The following is a 24,180-nucleotide window of genomic DNA, read 5'->3' as shown; positions in this document are numbered from 1 at the left end:
GCAGGGCCCACTTCACCCACATCCATCCTGCTCACTGCAGAATGGCCGCCACCCGCCGCAGGGCACAGCTGGCATCCTGCAGTGTGTCTGGGGGAGCATGGGGATCAGACAGGGCTGGAACTTTCCTCCCACCTCCCACCCCTGCCCATCTTCCTTCCTCAGAGTCTAGGGAAACATTTTTTTCCCACCTTTAAAATCAAGTTCTGTTTGAATGTATGTATGTGTGTTTTCTATATAATAGCTTTATTGAGATATAATTTACATACCGTACAATTCACCCAAACTGTACAAGTCAATAGTTTTCAGGGTATTCAGAATTGTGCAAGCATCACTACAATCAACTTTAGAACATTTTCATTATCCCAAAAAGAAATCCTATACATATGAGCAGTCACGACCCATTTCCCTCTGACTGCACCCCTTCCCCAGCCCCAGCCTCAGGCAACCACTAATCTCTCTGTCTCCATGGAGCTCCCTATTCTGGACATTTCATACCAATAGAATCATACAGTACGTGGCCTTTTGTGTCTGGCTTCTTTCACTTAGCATAATGTTTTCTAGATTCAGCCACATTGTAGCATGTGTCAGCACTGCATTCCTTTTTATTGCCTGAATAATATTCCATTATATGGATAGACCACTATTTATTCATTCATCAGCTGATGGACATTTGGGTTGTTTCCACTTTGGGGCTATGATGAATAGTGATGCTGTGAACCTTTGTGTGCAAGTTTCTGTGTGGATATATGTTTTCATTTCTCTTGGGTCTATACCTAAGTGTGGTGAATGTGTTTTTCTTAATTAAAAATAATTTATATTTTAAATTACAAACACAAAACACGAGAGATCACCGAAGCCACAAATTAGAAACAAGAAAATACAGACACACCCATAATCCCTACAACAAAGATATCTGGTGTCCTGCCCTGGAAACATCCCTTTGCTCTTGTTTACTTATATGGATCATGAACGGGAGGCCGTGTATGTAGAAACTGACAACTCCTGGCCCTTGCATTCAGCTTCCTCTGATCTCTCATGTGACTATCAATAAAGAACCATTCAGCGCAGATTAGAAATGAAACCAGCTTTAACTTCAAAGGACAAACAGCTAAGAGTTTAGCTAACAGCTAAGAAAGAAGGAGGATTTTCAGCTGTCTGGAGGTGGGGGAAAGATTTTCAATGGGGCTGGAACTTCTCATTCTTTGGCCAAAAAAAAGAAAAGCACTAAAAAGAAGGGAAACCCAAACCCCAAACAAAAATCTAGGGAATCATTACATCAAGATAGATGGATTACAAGTGATTTATTTTCTTTTTGAAAAAATTTAATGATATTATATTATTATAATGTTTTACCACTAAAAAGATTCTAAGAAGGCTTTGAGGGATTACTGATGAAAAAGAGTGATTTTATAAAACCCAGCAATTCTTAAGGAGAGTGCGGCGAAAAAGGCCTTTTTTGTTCTTTTATAGTTTCTTCCAAGAATGGGCTCACTGAGACAGAGGCCAAGTGAGCAGACAGCCGCAGACTTGAGGGAAGCTGTGAACATCTCAACTCCAAGAATGAGAGTTGCCTGTGCACACATAGGAAAAAGCAGGTAAGAAAAGGCATTAAAGGTGTCTCTCTTTAAAAGGATTGTGGGGGAAAAATGGAAATTCTTAACCATTCATGACTGGTGAGAAAGGCTGAAACTTCATGTTTGCTGTCTTAAATATCTTGCTGCAAACCTTTTCCCAAACTATATGTTCATTATTACAAAAATAATTCTTATAAGCATCCCTTCTTAAACAGAGATTAGTAATTCTAATATTCATGATCAAGTGTTTTAAAGATTTCCACTTATTCTGAAAAGTATCATTAAACAGAAACACATTCTTGTCTACTCAGAAGCACAGTCTAGAGGCGGCTGGATGCCTGGCACAGAAGCTGCTGCTTTCCACTCCTTCACCCAGGGTAGACATTGCTAAGTGATCACAGCACTCTTTTCCACCAAACTATAGACTGTCTCTGTATCCCTATCTATTCTTCTCAAAAGGTAACTTCTAGGAGTGAATCAGAGGGGGCAAAAAAACAAAAACCAAAAAACACTCATTAATGTGCAAGTACAAACCCAAGGCGCCACCTAGTGTCAGAGCTTCCTAATTGCAGGCAGAGTACAGCAAACTATCCCCAGTTTTAGAAAGAACCGGATCCCTGGGCCAGCAAAGCCAGTCACGATGACAGTAAATAAACTGTTCAGTCTAGTCTTGAGCAAATACAGTAGACCTCCTAGAGAAAAGTTTTGTATTTCAACATGGGTTTTCCTTGCTTTAGCCCAAGAGATTGGCCAATAGAAGAATGTCAGGCAACAACTAGTAGCAACAAATGGCCTTTAGAAAACACCAAATTCTTCCCCAATATTCTCTTTGCCAAAGACTGACTCTTCTGTCTGTCAGGTTCCCAAGCTGCCCAGATTTCTCATTCTGCAAATTACATACACCATGCCTCAGAGTCACGTGGGTACTTTTTCCTGAGCAGAATATGCCAGGCCCTGCATAAGGAGCTCATCTGAATTCTCCTCTTAGCAACCTACCCTGAGACAAATGCTGCTATCCCCATTTTCCAGGCAAATACACTGAGGCTCAGAGAGGGGAAGCAACTTGGCCAATGTCACACAGTGAGGAAGATACAGGCAGGATTGAAACGTCCTCCTGGCCAAGCTGGGGCTACAGACCCCACAATGTCAGCCCCTTCCTGACAGCAGGCTGCCCTTCTTGCTGGAGGAGTCTAAGCAGGTCAGCTGTGCTCCTGGGAACATACCACTGGGGCAGGGCACAGGCAGCCCAGATGGGCCAATGGGCCCCGTCAGGAGGGGGCTGGGCACAGTGCAGGCTCTCAGGGCCAATTTCGGACCTGGACTGTCCCGACCACCTGCTCCAAGGTTCTGCAGCAAGACATTGAGTCGCCCTCTGTGGTCACTCGCTGTGCAGTTTATCAGCCTCCCCGGCCTCCCTTTCCTGGGCAGAACACCTCTGCATGGGCAGCTGTGATAATGCATGCCGTCTGCAGGCACATAGATACAGGCTCAGGGCTGACTCAGTAGAAGACAGGTCATTTCTGCCCACCCCACTCCCCCTGCTCCTGTCCACCATCCTGTCCTCCTGCTGTCTCTCTGCTCTCTCCACATCGCTGTCTGCCTGTGTGGCTACTCTGAGCCCCACCTCTTTCCATGTCAGGCCCGGCTCCTCCCTGCTGACCACAGGGCTCAGTCTCTCTGTCTCTGTGTGTTTATCTCTGTCTCTAACATTCTCTTTCTCTCTCTCTCACCCTCCTCTTCTCTATCTCTGTCTTCCCTCCTCTTCTCTTCCTCTTCTTCCCTCCCTGGGATCAGGGGAGGACACAGTCAACTTCAGCTTCTTGTGGCTTCAGCAGGCAGACATGGGGGGCAGCCCCGGCTCTCTGTCAGGTCCTTCCCTCTGGACAGGGCCCCCACCTCCCCATCACCTCCCTGAACAGCCTCCACTCAGGTGTGTCATGAGTAACCAGAATCCCTGGGCCAGGCCTGCTGAGGACCCGGGAGGGGAAGGAGGGGCCGCCTCCCAGGGTACAGCTGGTTCAGAGGCGCAGCTTCTGATCCAGCCCTGGCCCTTGTGGATCCTCTGCCTGCCCAGAGGTGAAGATCCATGTTGAAACTTCACCCCAGCACCCAGGGACCCTCCCAGGATGAAGGCAATAGCAGCTTCCAGAGCTGGAATTGTAAGAGTTGCCATTTCATACGTGTGCATGAGTGGGCGCACACACACATGAATTTAATTCTTAGGGCAGAGGGTGAATATAATATGTATACTTTTTGGTATTAATTTTTTTCAAACCATGCAAAAGGATTCACAGTGAAAACTAACACCCTCAGTCCCTCAGTTCACCTTCCCAAAGGCAGCCAGTTAGCAGTTTCTTGTGAATTCTTCTAGAGAAAGTAAGTGCATGATCTGAGTACTTACGGGTAGATATTCCTGCGATTTCCCCCCAATGGCAGCATCCTTTACACACAGCTGCACTTACTTTTTTCACTTAACAACTGATCTTAGAAGTTCCATAATCTAGGGACTTCCCTGGTGGCACAGTGGTTAAGAATCCACCTGCCAATGCAGGGGACATGCATTCGAGCCCTGGTCCAGGAAGATCCCACATGCCATGGAGCAACTAAGCCTGTGCGCCACAACTACTGAGCCTGAGCTCTAGAGCCCACGAGCCACAACTACTGGGCCTGCGTGCCACAGCTACTGAAGCCCGCATGCCTATAGTCTGTGCTCTGCAATAAGAGAAACCACCACAAAGAAAAGTAGCCCCCGCTCGCTGCAACTAGAGAAAAGCCCGTGCACAGCAACGAAGACCCAACGCAGCCAAAAAAAAAAGTTCCATAATCTCCCTCATCTTTACATATATAAATATATATATAAGCCTCATCTTTATATGTATATGTATATATAATTCACATGCCACAAAACTCATTCTTTAGTATGAACAATTCAGTGTTTTTTAGTATATTCAGAGTTGTGTAACCATCGCCACTAATTTTAGAACATTTTCATCACCCTAAAAAGAAACCCCATACCCACTAGCAGTCACTCCCCATCCCCTGCCCCCAGCCCCTGGCAACCACTAATCTATTTTTTGTCTCTAGGGATTTGCCTATTCTAGACATTTCATATAAATACAATATGTAGCCTTTTGTGTCTGGCTTCTTTCACTCAGCATGATGTTTTCAAGGTTCATCCGTGCTGGAGCATGTATCAGTACTGTGTTCCTTTCAATGGCTGACTAATATTCCACTGTATATGTATGCCACATTTCACTTATCTCTGTTCTTTTTACTCGCAATACAGCATTCCACTGATGGGTGTACCTTAATATACTAGTCTCCTGCAAGGGGCATTTAGGTTGTTTCCAGTCTTTTGATACTACGTATAGTACTGCAGTTAATTTCCTTCTGTTCTTTGCAAATATACATGTAAGAAACTTCCTCACTGTGGAATTACTAGGTCAAAGGAAGACACACTTTACCTGCTATTACATATTACCAACTGTGCTCCAAAGAGGGCATATGTGAAGTGACAATTTCTCCACATCCTTGCCAACTCATTTTATCAAAGATTTTAAGTCCTTACCATCAGTTTTGGAAGGTGCTATCTCATTGTGGTTTTCATCTGCAATTTTTTCTTTTGAGTGAAACTGAATGCCTTTTCATTCTGAGTTGTCTGTTCATAACTTTTGTCTATTTCTCTATTGGGTCATTGATTGATGTTATTGATTTGTAAGAGCTCGTTATATGTGGAGGAAAATAGTCTTTTTTTCTGATTGATATGTTGAAAATTTTTTCCACAGTTAATCATATTATTCTTTTTAATGCAGAAATTTTTATGTACCCAGTGTATCCTTTATGGCTTCTGGGGTATGTAGTTTTCTTAGTACTCTTAGAAAGATTACGGAAAGGGCCTAGCATCTATTTATGATCCATTAGGGGAATCAGACAAATCAACAGATGGCTCCTGCATAGAACACTGTGAGTGCAGAAGCCCAGTGGACATGTGATCCAGTCTTGGATCCAGTCTTCGTTTGGGACACCTTCCCAGAGGCAGGGAGGGAGTGATGTCTGAGCTGTGACAGAAGGGGGAGTGGGCATTGGTAGGCAGAGGGGATGGGATGGGATGGGAAAGCCCTGCAGTCCAGCTGGAGAGCACAGGGTTGGCTGGGAGGATGGAGACTCGCTTTGGTGTCCCAGGGTCTGGGACACAGGGAGGATGGGCAGGCCAGGCCACATTCAGTTCCCACCCTGAGGGCAGCAGGGACACTGAAGGTTTCCCTCACAGGGAAATACCTCCAGTCACCTTTGGGAAGATCCCAAAAGACTGGAACGGTCAGAGAGGAGGTGAGAAGCCACCAAGGAAACTGAGGCCAAATCCCATAGAGGGTGGGGAGGCTGGAAGGGACAGAGCCGAGGAGTGGGCAGATGGAGAGGATCCAGACTTGGCACTGCAGGGCTGGACAGGAGGGCAGGGCAGGGAGAGCCTGGAGTCCAGGTGCTCCAGGGGTACACATCCCCCATATGCTGTCCATCCACTTATGACTCCCTGGGCCAAGCCACAGGCTAGAAATCCATCTCTTCTGGGTCCAGCAGCTCCATCTGCCTAACAGGGCTTCCCAGGCACAATTTATACCAATGCAGGCAGCCCAGAGCCCATTGGTCAGCCAGTGCCAGGCAAGGGCAGCAGATGGCAGAAGGACCAGCTCCTGACTCTTAGGGGTTTGGGAGTGTGGGTCTGAGGGAGGCAGAGCCTGTCGTGCAGAAGATGGTGCTGGGCTGGCACCCTGGTCCTGCCCCCTCTGCCTGGTCCCCACAGGAGCTGAGACCGACAACCTGGGGTCCTCTTCCCCAAGTGCTCTTCTCTCTGTGTCTGTCTATCTCTTTTTCTGTCTCTCTGTCTTTCCATCTGCCTCTCTCTACATCTCTCTGACTGACATCTCTCCCTCTGTCTCCAGCTTGCTGGCTCTCTTTCTCCCTTTCTATCTCTCTATATCTCTATATATCTCTCTGGCTCTTTCTCCCTCTCCTCTTCCTCCTCAGAATCGCTTCCTCAGAGTGGAACCCATTCATCCTGGGGGTGTCAGGTGGGGCAGGCCCACATGCTCCTGGCCCAGCAGGCACCTCCTGGGACTGGCAGGGCTGGCAGGCAGCTCCAGGGTCTCCGCTCTAAGTGGCTCCTCTTGCCTGTCCTTCGTGCCTGCCAGGTCCATCCAAACCACATGGACTTGTGGCCACCACTCCAGATGCATCCAGCAGGGGGTGGGTTTCACCTCACTGTGGCTGGGAAAAGGACATTTTCCCACACAGAAGGCCCTTTCGCTTGGCAGACCTTGTTCCTAGATCCTTGGTCACCAAACATCCCCCTTACTAGCCTAGAAGTGATTACTAGCCCACTACTAGTGATTTGGGGTTTAAATGAGGAAGAATCCCTGTTAACTGGGCCCCAACATTTAACAACACTCAATATGTCAGTCATTAACACTCTAGTGTAAATGAGCCAACCTCTACCGCCCCCCCCCAGCTAGGTGGATGTTGCCTAAGGAGACCTCATTAGTCTGTTTTTGCAGGAGGAGAGATGTGGAAAAAGAAGCAGAGCCAGGGATACCCAAAGAAGGGAAATAGGGCAAAGGTGGGGGGCAGAAAGGAGGGGATTTGTGGGCAAGGAACCAGAGGAAGGGAAGTGGGACAAACATTGTTAAGGAGAAGGCCTCTTATCTGTCCATTTCTTCACAGTCAACAAAGCACAGTCACAGGAAAGTCCCCAAGTCTTGTATCCCTCCCTCCCCCGGTTTCCAGATGGGGGCACTGAGGCCCAGAGAGAAGGGACTCACTGTAGATCATGCAGACATCCAGGTGTCCTAACTTCAAATACAGGTGCCCTGGCTGCCACCCTGTCGTCCTCCCCTGACCCAAGGTGCCGGTCTCTCCCCCTGAGGATTCCTGAGGAGGGCAGGAAAGCCTTCTCTCTGAGCCCTAATTTATGATTTTCCGACAGCTTCCTTCCTCCCATCACTCCTTCTAGCTCCAGTCCCAGCTTCATGAGGAAGGAATGAACTGGGTGAGAAGGGCAGCTCCATGGAGCATAATTAACTTGGCTGGGCAGCTGCAGGCTCTCCGGGTCCCCCAGCATCCCCGCCCTGGCCCGGCGAGGGGCCGCAGGGCCAGGCCTCCAGATCAAAGGCACAGAAAGCGGGCATTGTTCCCTAACCTGGAAGGCCGGCCCACTGGCCCTGCCCTTTGTTTGGGCAGAGGCTTAAATGGCGCTGGCGCTGACTGGGCCCCTGGGGGCTGCCGCCACAGGCTCCGGTACCCCCAGGCCTCTTGGGCTGCTCCCTCCCCTGTAGAATGTGCACGACATGGGTACAGATCAACTGGGGCACCTGGACTCACACAAGCTGGTGTGCAAGCAGGGCTAATTTTATGCACCCCACCCCCCACCCCGAGCTGGGGAGACTGTCCTTGGGACATAGGCAGAGGGAAGAGGTCCTTAGCACAGGCTCCAGGGGCAGTTCACAGGGAAGGGAGGCTGCAACCCAGGTTTGTTTGCTGTTAGAAAAACAGCATTTCCTGTTTGGATTAGGCCGGCTGGATGTGTCAGTGAATACACACCAGAAGGGCTGTGTTTCCCAGACCCCATGGCCTGCTCCCAGTGGTGTGTGTGTGTGTGTGTGTGTGTGTGTGTGTGTGTGTGTGTGTGTGTGTGTGTTTATGCATGTGCTCCCTCTCACGGGAGTCTAAATCTGAGCTGAGTTCTCTTTTTGCCCAAAGAAACACCCTTGCAGGTTCAGAGGGCAGCAGTGTGGCCTAATGGGTAAGTGCAGAGGCCGGCACCCATCACTCACCAGCCGTGGGCCCCGCACCTGGGGATAATATGGAGGCCTCCCGGGTGTGAGAGAAGAGGGCAGGCGACAATGCAAGCAAAATGCTTAGCACAGCGCCTGGCACACGGTCAGCGCTCAGACCGGACCGGAAGCTACTGTTGTTACTGGCGGTTGTGGTTCCGTCTTGGCAGCTGAGAAGATCAGCCCCCCAGGGAAGAGGCCCCACCCACAGAGGCCTTGAGCCAGCGGGCCCCTCTCCTCCCCATCTCAGCAAACACTGAAACCTCAAATGACCAAACCCAGGTCCCTGCAGCATTTCCTGCCCTTCCTGCTCAGTGGGGAAAGAGGACCAGAAAATAAGCTGATATCCACCAGGAGAATGCGTCCTCAAAAGGGGGCTTCATACTGTGCCCCAGGACCACCGCGCAGAGACCCAAAGCTTTAAAAACTGCCTTGCTTTTTGTTTGTTTAATTGAAGTATAGTTGATTTACAATGTTGTGTTAGTTTCTGGTGTACAGGCAAGTGATTCAGTTATATATATATATTCAGATTATTTTCCATTATAGCTTATTACAAGATATTGAATATAGTTCCCTATGCTATACAGTAGGACCTTGTTGTTTATCTATCTTATATAAAGTAGTGTGTATCTGTTAATCCCAAACTCCTAATTTATCCCTCCCCCGCTTTCCCCTTTGGTAACCATAGGTTTGTTTTCTATGTCTGTGAGTCTGTTTCTGTTTTGTAAATAAGTTCATTTGTACCATTTTTTTAGAATCTATAGGTAAGTGATATCATATGGTATTTGCCTTTCTCTCTCTGACTTACTTCTCTTAGTATGATAATCTCTAGGTCCATCCATGTTTCTGTAAATGGCAATATTTCATTCTTTTTTATGGTTGAGTAATATTCCATGGTGTATATGTGCCACATCTTCTTTATCCATTCATCTGTCGATGGACACTTAGGTTGCTTCCATGTCTTAAAACTGCCTTGTTTTTTCAGGCAAGGAAATGAGGCTCCGAGAGGGGAGGTGACTTGTCCCGGGTCACACAGTGTCCAGTGGTTGCTCTGGAATTGACACTTAGGCCTATGGGGTGCTGAGCCTATGTGGTAACCACCAGGCTGCACTGGCATGGGGGTCTAGCTGTAGTTTTAAATAAATACGCTGGACCACGGGACCCCAGCCTCAGTAAGGATAGGACCCTTTCTGATGTCCAAATGTTGATAACAGCTTTTCCTGGGAGCATCCATTGCTGGAGAAATTCGCAGTGGCCTGGAGCGCCCACGCGTTTGGTGATAAAGGAACATGTATGCCATTCATCACAGGAGCATCTCAGACACGTTGCAAAAAGATGTGGTAGTGCCTCCTCATTCTGTGGCCCTCCTGAGCCTTCCCAGGACAGAAGCCACTGCCCAGCACTTCCCCTTCCTAAAGAGCTGCATACCCTCCAAAGTGCCCTTTGGGGTGTTGGGTTTTGATCGTGGCCACCTGACCAGGCCTCAGATGGGCCTGGGACCATCTCATGAGATGGCCCCTTGAGAGTGACAAGTTATCTAGAGGATTAATTAACTGATCTAGTTGTGTCAAAAATAAGAGCTAACCAGAGAGGTGCAAAGCTGCTTTTCTTGGGGGTCAGACAGACAGCACATAGAGGTGCCCAAAAATCACAGATGGCAGCTCCCCTAGGGGGGCAAAGTTGGCACCGTGATGATGTGATGATGTTGTTGGAGGATGTGAGGAGCCCTTGGGGGAACCACGTGAAGCAGGGGACTGTGGGGGTCAAGGCATATCTCATTCCTGCACACACCCCATAAGGAACGTGCAACTGTTCTCCTTACAAAGAGAAACTGAGGCTCAGAGAGGGGCAGGCCTTGCCCAAGCTAACACGGGCAGAGGGGGCAGAGGGAGGGTTTGAACCCAGCTCTCACTGCCTGCCCTCTCGGGGGACAGGAGTCGGCTCTCTCCACTGGCACACCCTCCCCCCTCTGACTCAGCCCAGGGCCCTGTGCTGCTCTGGTGAGTCTAGGAGAGGTAGTCCCAGGAATCAGAGGTCAGGGCCAGCATGCCCTTCTTGCTGGAGTGTTTCTAGCAGAGATCCTAGATCTGGACAAGCCACAGCAGGATCCTGTAGGACAGGTCACCGGTGCACTGCTGGGGTGGTAGGGGCTTCACCAGCCTGGGACTGCCTGCTGCCCATCAGTTCTGGCAGAAGGGGGTGGGGGGGAGGTCAGAGACTGTCCTGGAGTTTGGGGAGGGTCTGGGTGCCCTCTGATGAGAACATAAACATACACTCCTGTCACAGACACATACATCACACACATGCATACAGGCATCACACATTTCACATGCCCCCATCACACCTGCACACATATGTATCACACACACATACCATACTTTCATACTCTTTGGTGGAATTCACATGTACCCCAGATTAAGTAACTCCACGGTAAGCCAGTCCTTTTCTTGTCACTGATGGGGAAACCCAGGCGCAGAGCAACTGATGTCTGCACTCTTCCTTAATTGTGCTAAAGAGCTGACACCCCCTCTGAAGTCAGGAGACCTGGATTTGAATCCTAGCTCTTCCAACCACTGATGGGGTGCTTTAAGCAGATGACATCTCCTCTCTGCCTCAGTTTCTCCATCTGTAAAATGGTGATAAAAGTGGACACTGACTTTATGGGGTCAGCCCAGCTCTTCTCCCAGGGGGACTACGAGTGCCTGGGCCTCCTTTTTTCTCTCTGTAAAATGGGGATCATTGTGCCCACCTCACCCAGAGTGGTTTGAAGATTAAACCGAGAGAGGATGTGAAGCGGAGGTGAGGTGCCCTGCACACAGTGGCGTTCACTGCTCAGGAAGCCTTTGTTGCATGGATGGACCGTCCCTCGTGGCTCGGGAGCTGGAACCCTCAAAAATGTCGAGAGGGGATGAGGCCCCCGCATCATTAGCCCAGGCTTGTTGGGTTTGGGTCCTGGCTGCGTCTGAGACCATGGCCCGGCTTCAGCTCCCCACTTTGCAACACGTGGCAGGGCACCTCGAAACTGGCACTGCGCCCCCAAAAGGGCCACGCAGCGCAGGGCGCCAGGCTCAGGTGGGCACCTGGTGGCCTTCCTGGCGGGGGCGCCCGACCCCCGGGGCTTCTTCCGGGTTGGCAGCGGCGGCGCAAGGGGCGGGGGCCCGCGCGGAGGGGCCGGGCGAGGCCGGGAACGCGCGCCCCCGCCCCGCGCCCGCCTCCCGCCCGCCCTCCCGCCGCTGCGCTGGGAACCGGGATCCGCGCGTCCTGGGCGGCTGGCTGCGCGGGCGGGGACGCCAGGCTGGAGGCGACGGCGAGGGTCCGCGCGCGGAGGGCGCCGGGCGCAACATGGGCGACCCGCGGGCCTGGGCGCTGCTTTGCTTCGGGCTCCTGCTCCCGGGAGGCAGCGCCGCGTGGAGCGTTGGGGGAGCCCCGTTCTCTGCACGCAGGTAAGGGCTGCCCCTACCCCCCGCACCACCTCTGTGCCCTGCCAGCCCGGGGTTGGGGACAGGGACTCCAGGCACCGCCCCCCCACAAACTCCGTGCAAGCCCGGGATTGGGAAAGGGACCCGGTTCCCCACCTCATTGCCAGCCCGGGTTGGGGCAGGAACCCTGGGCCTCCCCGCTATCTGGCAGAAGCTCCAGGCCCTGCGGGGGTCACCTACTTCACGTATACAGAGCCGGCAGTCCCCCGACAGCCTTCTCCACCCCCCACCACTTCACCTCCAGAGCCCCTGGGGGTGGTTTCCCCCAAGGGAGGAAACCACCAAGACTTCCCCCACCCTCTCCCTAGGGCCCCCTTCCTGCACATAGGAGAAGCCCAGGACACCCTCTAGCTGCCACTTGGGGGACCCTCCTCGCTTTACTCTGCTCCTGGCTTTTTTTTAGTATCCCAGCTATTTATTTCTCTCAAAGGAAGAAGACTGGGGTGGAGTTTCACAGACCGAGGGTCAGTGTCGGCTCCCAGGGACCTGGCATTTTGGACTGTGCTGGGAGCAAGTGCTCTGTCTTCCTGCTGCTCTCTCAGGAGCAGGGAGCATTCTATCTGGTGGTGTTTATGGAGCATCTCCCAATACCAGTGAGGGGGCCCTTTATGTGCAGTGTTCAAGGATTGAATGAGGTAGGGAACACTTGTCCCCATTTAGCAGATGAGCGAACTGAGGCCCCAGAGAATTAACATAATCTTCTAGGCTCATTGACCATTAATAGAAGAACTGGGATTCAAATCTGTGTCTTTCTGGCCTTGGTGACACTGTTTGGACCTACCCAGGTCCCTGTCCTGGCTGTAGCCCCTGCCCCTGCTGGGGTCCTGTTTCGAGGGCCAGCCGCCACTGTTGTCTGAGGCAGACAATACGGAGTAGCCAGGCCTCTCCAGGCCTTTTCATCCCATTCAAAGGCCTGCCGGGCCCCCACCCCCTACGGGCTCAATTCTTTAATTCTTTTCAGAAATTCCCTTTTCCCAGTGGTCAGGGGCCAGCGTGCCCCTGCTGGGCTAGCAAGAGCAGGTGACATGGGCAGGGCTGGAGGGCAGAGGTGGCCGTGGCATCAGCGGCCAGAGGAGCAGTTGTTTTGAGACAGGGGCTGACCGCTGGCAGATGTCACAGCCACCACCATGCATGCTGACCTGGGCTGGCATTTCACCTGTACCTATACCCTCCAGAATCTTCCCAACTGCCATGGGAGGCACACATTTTTATGGTCCTCATTTCATAGAGGAGGAAGGTGAGGCTTAGAGAGGGGACATGACCTGCCTAGGGCAAGGATGTGAACCCCCAGGGTCCCCCGTGTCAAGCTCAGGATGATGGTTGAGAAGGCATAAGGCTTGGACTGCCCTTTAGCCAGTCCACTGCCTCCCAGCCTGGGCTCCTTGGCCCCCCAGGACTTGCTATGTGGGAGCAGGATGGTGTCCGTGGGCAGGTATCTGGTGGTCACTGGGGACTGTCACCCCATCTGGTCATAGAAGGCTCACAGTGGCCTGAGCATCACAAAAGCTCTGTAGGCAATGCTGTTGCTCCCATTTTACAGATAAGAAAACCAAGGCCCCCAAAAAAAGAAAGCCAAGGCTTAGAGAGGAAAAGATACCTCAATCTAAGTCAGTCAGTTTCCAGATCCAGTGTACTTTTCACTCCAGCAGCTCTCCTGGAGGAGGGCGAGCTTTTGTCAGCTTGGGGAGCTGAGAAAGGTTTGCAGGTCATGGTTAGGAATTAGGGGCTCTGGCCTCAGAGCAGCGTTTTATTCCTGGCTCTGTCACCCACTCAATGTGTGACCTCAGGCAGGTCTCTTCAGGGCCCCAGGTCTCAGTTCCCCTCTTCCCTCCCCTCATCCCCTGCACAGATGCCTGTTCTGAGGACAGTCCCCCATGGGAGGAACCAGTGCAGGGCCTGATGTACAGTGGTTCCTGCTATGACCAACATTAAGTGAGGGGAGGGACCCCTGGCCAGAGGAATCTGGTTCTTGGCTGCAGGGACCTCCCCTTGTGGCCCTGTCCCAGCATCATTGGAGACGGATGGGGATGTTGCTCCCCATCAGCCCTCCCTCCACCCCTATCCCGGTGCCCCAGGCACCCCTTGGCAGCTGAGAGACCACAGGGAGAAAAGAGGCTTTGTGCCTGGGGAGGGGGAGGCCCGGGAAGGCATCCAAGGGGCCGCCCCCAGGCCCAAGAATGTGGCAAGACTTTGAGACCCCCGGAACCAGGGTGTCCAGGGCTGTGCAGAGCTGCCTTGTCTCGCCTTTGCCCCTGTCTGCCCCCCCAAGTCCCTGCTGGGGGTGCTTCCTGCCCCTTTGAGGGCCCTTCCAGCCTTTAATGACCCATCTCAGTGTCTCAACGCTGTGGCTCTAGAGTTGAAGCCGTCACCGGTGTCCTGGTCCAGGCTTCTTTTCCTGCAGTACTGGCTTCCTTTGGGCAAATCTAAGAATCAAGGAGAGTGGAGAATTTTCTTCCCCACCCACTCCGTTGGGAGCTCAGATCCCAGCGCTATACCCACAGGGGTGACCTGGGTAGGTGACTTCTCTTGGGGCCTCAGTTTCCACTTGGTAAAATGCAGAGCCTGACAATCCCTATCCCAAAGTCAAGGGGGGGACCTTGTGCGGAAGGTACAGTGCTGGTGTCCCTCAGGGAAGCCCCTGGACCACAGCTGCCTGGTGTGGGCCCTATGTCACGGTCCAGGAACAAGAACTACCAAAAGCCGTCAGCGCTGCGCTAAGGGCTTTACGTGAAACCTCCCTTACAGGAGGAGTGTCTGCTGTCCCCATTTGCAGATGGACAAAGTGAGGCCCCGAGCGGGTCAGGGCCTTGTCCAAGGTCACCAACTTAGGAAGCAGCAGAGCCAGTGTGTGGGGTTCACCTCTGGTGTGGGGTTCTGGCTCTGTTCACCCCACCCCCACCCTGTGGGTCTTCTTTCTTTCCTCTCCTTTTCATAGCGGCCCTTGGCCCCCAGCCCGCTTGGCTGCCTCCTGCAATTAGCCCCTATCACTGTTCCGGATCACAGCCCTGGGCCCCGTGGAGACAAAGTCCCCTGAGCTCCTCGTGGCAGGGGGTGGAGGGCAGATGGGGGGGGCCCCCTCGTGGGGGCGGCCAGTGCCAGGCCGAGCTGGTCTGGCCTGTTTTCTCTCCTCCCGGCAGCCTCTGGAGGCCCAGGAGGTGCTGAGTGGGCAGAAGTGGCAGGCCCAGGAGAGAAGTGCTGCCTCCTCCCAGCCCCTGCCATTGTCCCATCCCACAGGAGGTAACCCAGCGTCATCGGGTTCCTGGGTGGCTTATCACCAACCACGTCCCAGAAAAGAAGCTCCCAAGGGCAGCAGGATGGGGGCGGGGCCTCCAAGGACTGCGCCCATCTCTGGGAACCTGGGTCCCGGCTCCTCTGCCAGGGCCACTGTCTATTCTCAGTCATTCAGCAAACCTCCCTGAGCGCCCCCGGGCTGAGCCCCATACTGGCTTGGTCCCCGCCAGCGCCCTCCCCCAGCGCCATCGGGGGAAGAAAAAGCTCAGGGCTGCTGTGAGTGGCTGAGGGGGGCCCCTGCAGGTGCCCAACTGTGCCCAGAGCCTCAGGACTGAGACCCAGAGGATGAATAGGAGTTTGCTGGAGCAGGGAGAGGGCTTTCCAGGCAGAGGAAATCTCCTATGCAAAGATCTGAGGTGGGGAGAAGATGTGCATGGGAGGGAGGGCAGGAAGGAGGGAGAGCAGCAGCGCAAGTGTGCAGGACCCAGCGGTCAGGGCGACGGGCAGCGTGGTGGGCTGTGGACTTCAGGCCAGCAGCGCCCCTGGAAAGTGGACGGAGGGGTGGGCGGGTGGTGGAGCCAGGCTGTGATCCTGCGGAGGAGCTCGGGCTTATCCTGGCAGCAGTGGGGCTGGGTCTTCAAGGCCAGGGAGGGGCAGCACGTAATTATTGGTGACCCCCCAGGTGGAGGGCACGAGGGGCTGACCTTGAACCCCACCTGGCCAGAGTGTCCCCTCCTGTCTAAAATGTCTGCTAGCCGGCCATCAGCTCCGTGTCTCCTAAGCAGGGGATTCAAGCAAACTCCAGCTGGTGGGAAATAAGCAGGGAACCAGGCAGCAACTCACATGGGGGAGATTTTAAGTAAGAAAGAAGAAAAAAACTGTTTTCTCTGGCTCCTCCGTGGTCAAAAGAATTGCTAGGGCAATTGTGGGCAGTCACAGGCCCGCCTCCCCCAGTCCAGTCCAGGGGCTGGGCATGGGGTGTGTGTGCACACTTGTGTGTGAGGGTGCACGGCTCTGTGTTTGCAGGTTTTGGCCCGAGTGCAAGTTGGACAGTCATTTCTGTGGTTATATGTCCTGCTAGATTGACCTTGGTCTGATTGCGTGCTGTAGTGTGTGTGTGCATGCACACACTTATGTAGGTGTGTGTGTGCACATGGACACGTGTGTCTGGAAGTTGTATATGTGAGCGTGTCTGTGTGCTTTCATGTCTGCATGTGTGTGTGCATATTGATGTGTATGCATGTGTGTGAGTCTGTACACTGGCATGGAGTCTTCAGTCCGTGCCAGGGCCCTCCTGTGTCCCATGCTCTGGCCATCCTCTGCCCAGGTTGCTCCCTCCCTCCCTCCTTCCTCCACTCACAGAGCCCCTGGGCTAGCCTGGGGGACATCACACAGGCTCAGGGAGCTCCTGAGTCCCCCTGAACTTGTACCCCACGTTTTATGCATTTTTGGGGGGAGGAGCGACAACTCACATCAGTCTCCAAAGGGGCTTATGTCCCCCTAAACAAGATCCCAGTGGATTTTAAACCACAGCTCTGGGGACCCAGAGGCTCTAACGGGTGGGGGACCTTTTTTTTTTTTTAACATCTTTATTGGAGTATAATTGCTTTACAGTGGTGTGTTAGTTTCTGCTTTATAACAAAGTGAATCAGCTATATATATACATATATCCCCATATCTCCTCCGTCTTGCATGTCTCCCTCCCACCCTCCCTATCCCACCCCTCTAGGTGGTCACAAAGCACCGAGCTGATCTCCCTGTGCTATGCGGCTGCTTCCCACTAGCTATCTATTTTACATTTGGTAGTGTATATATGGCCATGCCACTCTCTCACTTCGTCCCAGCTTACCTTTCCCACTCCGCGTGTCCTCAAGTCCATTCTCTATGTCTGCGTCTTTATTCCTGTCCTGACCCTAGGTTCTTCAGAACCATTTTTTTGTTTTTTAAATATGGAATGCTTCACTAATTTGTGTGTCATCCTTGCGCAGGAGCCATGTTAATCTTCTCTATATCGTTCCAATTTTAGTATATGTGCTGCCGAAGCGAGCGCTGGGGGGCCTTTTTGAAATGCATCTTTTTAAACTTATAAAATCCCCACTTGCTCATTAGGAGAAACATTTCCAGCCTGTGGTTAAGAGCACAAGCCCTGGGGTTAGAAGAAGCTGAGTTCCAACCGTGACTGTGTCACTCATCGTGGGTGCCTGGGGCACATCCCAGACCCCAGAGCCTCAGTCTTCCCATCTGTAAAGTGGCACTTATAATTAGGTGTGTGGAAGGCCCTGGGCACAGCTCCTGGCATGGTAAACGGAGGCTGCTGTGAGCACAGGGGACTGAGTGGATGGAACTCATCTAGGCATGTGATTTTTCCTCACTTAATACACACATAGGGAATTCCCTGGCGTCAAGCGGTTAGGACTCCGTGCTTTCACTGCCAAGGGCCGGGGTTCAATCCCTGGTTGGGGAACTAAGGTCCCACAAGCTGCATAGCGTGGCCAAATAAAATTAAAAAAAAAAATACACACATAGCTTTATATGTACATACATTTACAGTCTTTTGGCTTTCTCTGCTTTTCATGTATTAATAGAAATGTCATTCTCTTGGTCCACACATACTTTTTCCCCCTTAAGTAGGCACATGGAGACCTCGGACTCTGTTACAGCGCCTGGTTCTCTGTGTCTAGGGGTCCCACTTAGGCTGTTCCAGTTTTGCGCCGTTCCTGACAGTGCTGTAACAAGCGCCTGGCACCTCTGCTGTGGGTTCCCTGGCCGAGGGCTCTTTTGAGCTCCTGCCCCATCACTGGGCTGATCAGAGCCACCCTTCTCTGGCTTTCCCACCTCCATGCAGTCGGCCAGGGTGTTTCCTCCTCCTGGACTGATTTCAGCGTGACACAGAATGGTGAAGGGACTTCTGCAGAGTCCCATAGTGAGTTTGTCAACTGGTCCCCGCCAAAGACTTTCTCCTTCAGGTGGTCTGGGTGGGGGTGGGGCCGCAGCTGCAGGGCTGGGTTTCCGAGGTGGCAGGCACCTCCGTGATGGCTGGAACATTCCAGGTGCTCACCGGCCCTCAGCTCTGCACGGGGTCACGGGCCTGCGTTCTTTTGCTGGTGCTGGGAAAGGAGTGACCGTTTCAGGTGACCCTTCTCAGCTTGAGCCCCCACCCCACCAGACTTTCCTTTGTGGCCTGGAGCCCAGGGTCAGCAGGTTCCCAGGCTGAGGCCTTCACAGAGCCACAGACCGTGGCTCAGGAGGTGGGGAGGAGACGGGAGCTGACGGGGCCTCTGGGATGGAGGTGGGGGCCAGGCTGAGCCGTCCACATTCCTGGGTTCAAATCCAGATCCGCCATGCACCAGCTCTTTAACATGAACAATTGTCTTCCCCTCCCTGAGCCTCAGTTTACCCCTCTGTTAAATGGGGGGGGGGTTTCCTGGTTCCCTGTGGGAAGATGATGTAAATACCTTTAGCATACAGTAGGTGCTCAGTATGTGCAGTGCAAGGTGATTATTTGTTGGCATCTGAAAAAGTCAGTCCTCCATGCTTGGGATATTGATTGCGCATCCCAGCTGTCACACAGAGGGGACCTGAGGATAAGTGAGACAGAGCCTCTTTCTCACATGCCTCAGGGAGGGAGAGGGCAGACATGAATCACCAGCTTAATTCAGCATGACAGGGATACAGAGTGCTTAGGATCCCTGGCAGGGAACCATCGCTTCTACTCAGATGGGGGTGGAGGCGGAAGAGGACAAGGGAAGAGGTGACAGCACAGTGGGGCTTTGAAGGTAGGAGGTGTCAGGAAGAGAAATGGGGGAAGGGTGCTGCAGGCATCAGGTCCAGCATGAGCAAAGGCCTGGAGGTGAGGGATCCACAGCAGGAGTGGGAGCAGGAGACTTGGAGGGCTGAGGGTAGGGCTAGGCAAGGGACACCGCCAGGTTTCCATTGTCTGACCCTCCCTCCGGGGAGAGAGTGAGGGGAAAGACGCTCACTCACTGCCCTTGTCCAGGTGGGAGGTGGGAGGCAGTGGTGGCCTGGAGGGGTCAGGGTTGGAAAGGAGATGCTGAGGAGGAAGAGCCCCAGTCAAGATGCCCTGCTCCCATCTGGGCCCCTGCAGCTCATTCCCCAAGACCTCTGAGAGCACCCAGCACAGCTGTCCCCTCCAGGGTTCTGGAATTCACTGCTCAGCCACTTCAGCTCAGAGACTCCCACCAGGGCCCAAAGAACTTGGAGAGCTTAGGGGTCTCCCTGCCTGGAGACTCGGGGCTCCCAGAGAGAACATGGGCTGCACGTGGCACCTGAGCTTCCTCTCTGCTGGTCTGTTTCAGGAACTGGTGCTCATACGTGGTGACCCGCACCATCTCGTGCCACGTGCAGAATGGCACCTACCTGCAGCGCGTGCTGCAGAATTGCCCCTGGCCCATGAGCTGCCCTGGGAACAGGTGAGTGAGACCGTGTGGAGTAGAAGCTGCTAGCGTTCCCACGGTGGGCACGGCCTGGTGGAAGAGCTGGGGCTGGGGCTGGGACTCCGTGCAGGAGATGCCTGGGACCCCAAGGGTGGGCGGACAAAGGGACCATTGTCCATTCCCAGCGCCTCCCCTTGGCTCTTGGGCCTTCCTGGGGGAGGGATTCCAGCATTCACCTGCACGCCTTCGCTCAGTGAGCGTTCACCGCTGGGGACAGTCTAGCCCAGCTCGCAGGGGCTTCCTGTCCAGTTGGTTTCTAGATCCCCCCGGCTGGGGGCTGGGGAGGGAATGGAAGGGCTGAGGCCCAGAATGCATTAGGAAAGAGGCTCCAGAGGGACCTGGAGGTGGCAGAGGACCCTGGAGGCTCTGAGCTTGTCCCCATGGATGGTGGGAGGGGTGGCGGAAGGCCCATCTGAACCGGGCCACCTGGGCGCTCTTTCAGCTACAGAACCGTGGTGAGACCCACATACAAGGTGATGTACAAGACAGTGACAGCCCGCGAGTGGAGGTGCTGCCCTGGGCGCTCGGGGTCGAGCTGCGAGGAAGGTAGGACTGCCCCAGGCGCAGACCAGGTGCCTCCCCTCAGGTGTGTGGGAGGGAGCTGTAAACCATAGCTGAGTCGGTAGGTGCTCAAGGGCGCAGCGCCACACTTACCGGGGCTGCTGCACAGAGCTGCCGGCCAGACGCAGCTGGGCCACAGTGGGTATCTGCTCTCCCATGGGTGTTGACCACCTGCCTCTTGGGACACTGTCAGGACCCCTGGAGGAATTTCATACATGCTGGGTAGCTCACGTCTTAGGTCACACATCCCAAGCCTTTCCTCCAAACTTGGGGACATTTCCACGGGAGGTGGTAATGGTGCAGGGAAGCAAAGCACCACTTAGTGCAGTGGGTCAGCAAGGTCGGGATGGCTACACCCAGTCTGCAGGTGAGGAGAACAAGGCTGTGTGATGGGCACACAAGGGCGTGTGATGGGCACACAGCTCCTAAGTGGCAGGATTCAAACCCAGGTCTGCCTGGCTTCCCCCAGGCCCTCAGGGATGGGAGGACTCAGCTGGGCACCCTGTGTGCGGAGTGTGTCCCAGGCAGAGGCCCCCCTCTCTCCCCCCACCTCCTCTGCGTGCAGCTTGGTGGTTTGGGACCAAGCACCCAGCAGGGGCGCAGAGGAGGCAGCCCGCCCCTCCCCTGGCCACACAGCTACTGGCAGTGCCGTCTCCTCGAGGGCGCCTACCTCTGCTGAGGGGTCCAGGCTGCATCCACACTCACTGCCCGGCTGAACCCAGTGTGCTCCGAAGAATGACTAGAAAGAGGATGGACTGGCCTAGAGCCAGCCTGAGAACCAGGCCCATAGGCCCCTCAATAGAAAGAGGATGGACTGGCCTAGAGCCAGCCTGAGAACCAGGCCCATAGGCCCCTCAATAGAAAGAGGATGGACTGGCCTAGAGCCAGCCTGAGAACCAGGCCCATAGGCCCCTCAATAGAAAGAGGCATTCGGGGCCCCCAAGTAGCACATTAACGTGACTGTCGGTCGAAAGATGCATTCTGATTCCAGAAACACCGATGTGTGAAACACAGCCTCCGAATCAAGGGAAGGTGATGCTTATAGAGCCATTCATAGGTGTTTCTTGAGAGATTTACACACTTCACCTCCCTGGGACCCCACAGCAGCCCTAGTTCACAGATGGGGCAACGCAGGCCCAGAGAGGTGAAGTCACACGGGGTGGGGGCAGACTCCCCATGGAGTGGGGCAGGGAGGGAGCCTGGTGGTTTCCATGTGGGGTGGGAGAGCCCCCAGCACAGCGGGGGAGGAGCAGGGCAGCCAGAGGGAGGGGGGAGCTGCTCGAGGTCCAGCAGGGGTCCGGTACAGAGAGGCAGCCCTTTTTACGGATGGAGAAACTGAGGCTCAGAGAGGTGAGGGGGTTGACCTGTGGTCACGCAGTATGTGAGAGCTGGGACTGGGACCAGCCTGACCAAGCATCCATGTGTCAGTGCCTCCAGGCCTTGGGGCTGGATGGCAGGGAAGGAGACTAGCTGAGACTCACCAAGGCAGATGTGGGAGGCTGGGAGGGGCAGACAGGGAGGGAAGGAAGGGGGCCAGGAACAGCCCCCTTCCTCCCTGCATGCTGGGAGGAAGAGGGGCAGGCAGAAGGGCCCCAGGGGCAGAAGGGGAGCCAGCCAGGAGGGACTGTTGCCAAGGAGGCCACAGAGGAGCTGGTGGTAAGGAGGGGGCGAGTCCCCAGGGTACGGGGGCCCCCTGGGTGCAGAGCACCTGCCCATACATAGGCCACTCTGTCCCTGGCTCCCCTCCCAAGGGCAAACCTTCCCAGGTCTATGGGGCCATCGTGGAGCAGGTGTTGGCAGCGACCATGCCCTTGAGTGCAGCAGCTGTAGGCTGTGCATCCACGACCAAGCCAAGGGCTGTGGCTCTGCCGCGGGGGTGAGGTGGGAGTGCGAGACAAGGACTCGGGCCGGGCCAACCCTGACGTCTCCCTCGGCAGGGCCTTGGGGTTCCAGCCTGGGGACGGGACAGCTCTGCCACACACCAGCTGTGTGGCCTTGGGCCGGGTACTCCCCGTGCACCCTGCGAGTAGTTGTGCAGGGGTATCGGGCCGGGGGGCGGGGAGGCTGCAGTTCAGGCGGCACTTGTCTCGTGCCCTCTCAGAGGGAGAGGCACCTTCTCTAAAGGGCACCAAGCTGCCTTGTGCTCTTGCAACACCTGGGGCTCTCCTGCCCTGGGCCTCAGTGTCCTCACCTGTGAAATGGGCAGGATCATACAGTCGGCCTCCCAGGGATGTTGCAAGGGTGAAATGAAGCAGGTGGCGCCACAGCCCATGGAGGGCAGCACGTGACGTGATGCCCAGTGGGACAGGAAAGGAAGGGCCTGTCCACACCCATGAGGTTGGAGCCAAGTAAAGGGATGCCAAGGCCTGGATATTCTAGAAAACTGCTTTGCTGGGGCCCTGGGAATGGGGACGGGGAAGCATGAGGACATTGCTGACCCACGCCGGGCCCTGCCCTTCCTATGACAGCCAGCTTCAGGCTGGGCTCCCCCAGCTGTTTTCCCTGCTGGTGACTGCCCTCGCAGTCTGTCTGGTGTTGTGACATGACCTGAGGTCAAAGAGCTCTGTCACTAGGGGCAACAGGGCCCAGAGTGAGCTGAAGAGGGAAGGGAAACACCTGTCATTCCGGAATCCAGCCTTGGATCAGCTGTGCTCTGCTGTGTGACCTGGGGCAAGTCACTTCACCTCTCTGAACCCCGTCTCTATCTGAAAGTCACCTCAGATGGAGAAGTGCCTGCCTCACACCTTATTATGAGGACCAGAGACATGCCTCCAACATAGCTACTGAATAAATGTCTTCCTTTCCCCTTTGGCCCCCTGTGCTGGGGAGTCTGCCCTGCCTCCCAGCTCTGAGACCCCATTTCTCAGTCAGCTGCTCAGCAAACAGGCCTCTACTCTCTGGACTGGATGTTTGTGAGGTGAGCAGACTGCATGACTTTTAGTTCTGGTTTTCCCATCTGTACAGTAGGAGTGTTCACTCCGTGATAATGAGTGAGGATGGTTTCTCTGATGTTCTTGACAACCGTGAGGAAGGGGCTAGAATGGGTCCCTTTTTACAAATGGAGAAACTGAGGCTCAGAGAGGTTGGGGGGGGTTGGCCTGGGGTCACTCAGTATGTGAGAGCCGGGACTGGGACCAGCCTGACCAAGCGTCCATCTGCCAGTGCCTCCAGGCCTTGGGGCTGGATGGCAGGGAGGAGACTGGCCCAGGCTCTCACCTGGCTGCCTGCTACCACCAGAAACAATGGGCAAGGAATGGCCAAGGCCAGAATGCATCATGTGGGCTGGTCCTGATCCCCTGAGTGGCCTGGGCTGTTGGGCTCTGCTGAGGGTAGGGCTGTAGTGATCACCCTGCCTCTAGGGGCTCCCCACAGACCGATCTCTCACCCAACAACCCCATTGTCCAGATGATGAAAGTGAGGCTCAGAGAGGGTATAGGCCTCACACAAGGTCACACAGCAAGTAAACATCATGGCTGGGATTCTCCCAAGGGCTCTGACCTGAGGTCTACGATGTCGCCCTGCCTCAGACCCTCCTGCAGTCATAATGATGTAGACTTTATGACTGCCACTGACATAAATGGGGAGGAAAGCTGCCACTGTCCTCTGTGCTGGGCACCATGATTTGTACTCACCTGCATCGTGCCACCATGTCATCGTACGGAAGGTCCAACTGTGGAAACTGAGACTGGGAGAGAGGAGTGCCTTCCTCTGGGTTACAGCTGGATTCAAAGGCCTTGCTCTGGGTTACAGCTGGATTCAAAGCCCTTCAGTCTGACCAGAGCCGAGGTCTTTCCTCTGCAGCAGCGCTGGCCAAGGACTTCGTGGGGCACGTGTTCAGACAGCTGGGACTGACGGAAGCCAGCCTCAGCCCCAGCTCCTCCCAGATAGAAAGATAGAGGAGAGGGGACTCCCTCACCTTCCCTCCCCATGGGCTCCCCCAGAGCCAGGCTGCCTTCACTTACCCCTCACTGTCCCCATCTGTCCCTCACACCCGTCCCTTCCCCATCCGTGGACCCCCACAGCCCTTGTCTTCTGTGGTGGGGAACAGCAAGGG

At 54.2% G+C, this 24,180-nt stretch overlaps 1 protein-coding gene and 1 non-coding gene across 15 annotated transcripts in view; one reads left to right on the top strand and one right to left on the bottom strand.

The window, feature by feature from the left end:
• Positions 1 to 1,531: 1,531 nt before the first annotated feature.
• The window catches only part of EMID1 (EMI domain containing 1), a 51,088-nt gene continuing 28,439 nt past the window's right edge, over positions 1,532 to 24,180 (top strand). For 12 of the 14 annotated variants that reach the window (XR_004345542.1, XR_004345544.1, XR_004345543.1 and 9 more), the window contains exons 1-3: positions 11,683 to 11,844; positions 19,428 to 19,541; positions 20,008 to 20,111. Coding sequence is in view for 11 of the 14 variants with exons in the window: in XM_032603720.1 (XP_032459611.1) it covers positions 11,744 to 11,844; positions 19,428 to 19,541; positions 20,008 to 20,111 (319 nt within the window). In the remaining 3 variants the exon portion in view is untranslated. Of the gene's footprint in view, positions 1,596 to 11,617; positions 11,845 to 19,427; positions 19,542 to 20,007; positions 20,112 to 24,180 lie in introns of those variants that run through there. The other 2 variants (XM_032603719.1, XM_032603718.1) reach the window with 2 other exon arrangements.
• Positions 17,055 to 17,161, bottom strand: LOC116739383. Its single transcript, XR_004345560.1, has one exon. It is a non-coding gene; the product is annotated as a U6 spliceosomal RNA (small nuclear RNA).

The sequence above is a fragment of the Phocoena sinus genome, chromosome 14, assembly GCF_008692025.1.
Source record: "Phocoena sinus isolate mPhoSin1 chromosome 14, mPhoSin1.pri, whole genome shotgun sequence".
NCBI classification, from domain to species: Eukaryota; Metazoa; Chordata; class Mammalia; order Artiodactyla; family Phocoenidae; genus Phocoena; species Phocoena sinus.
This window is presented reverse-complemented; position numbering and strand designations above follow the sequence as displayed.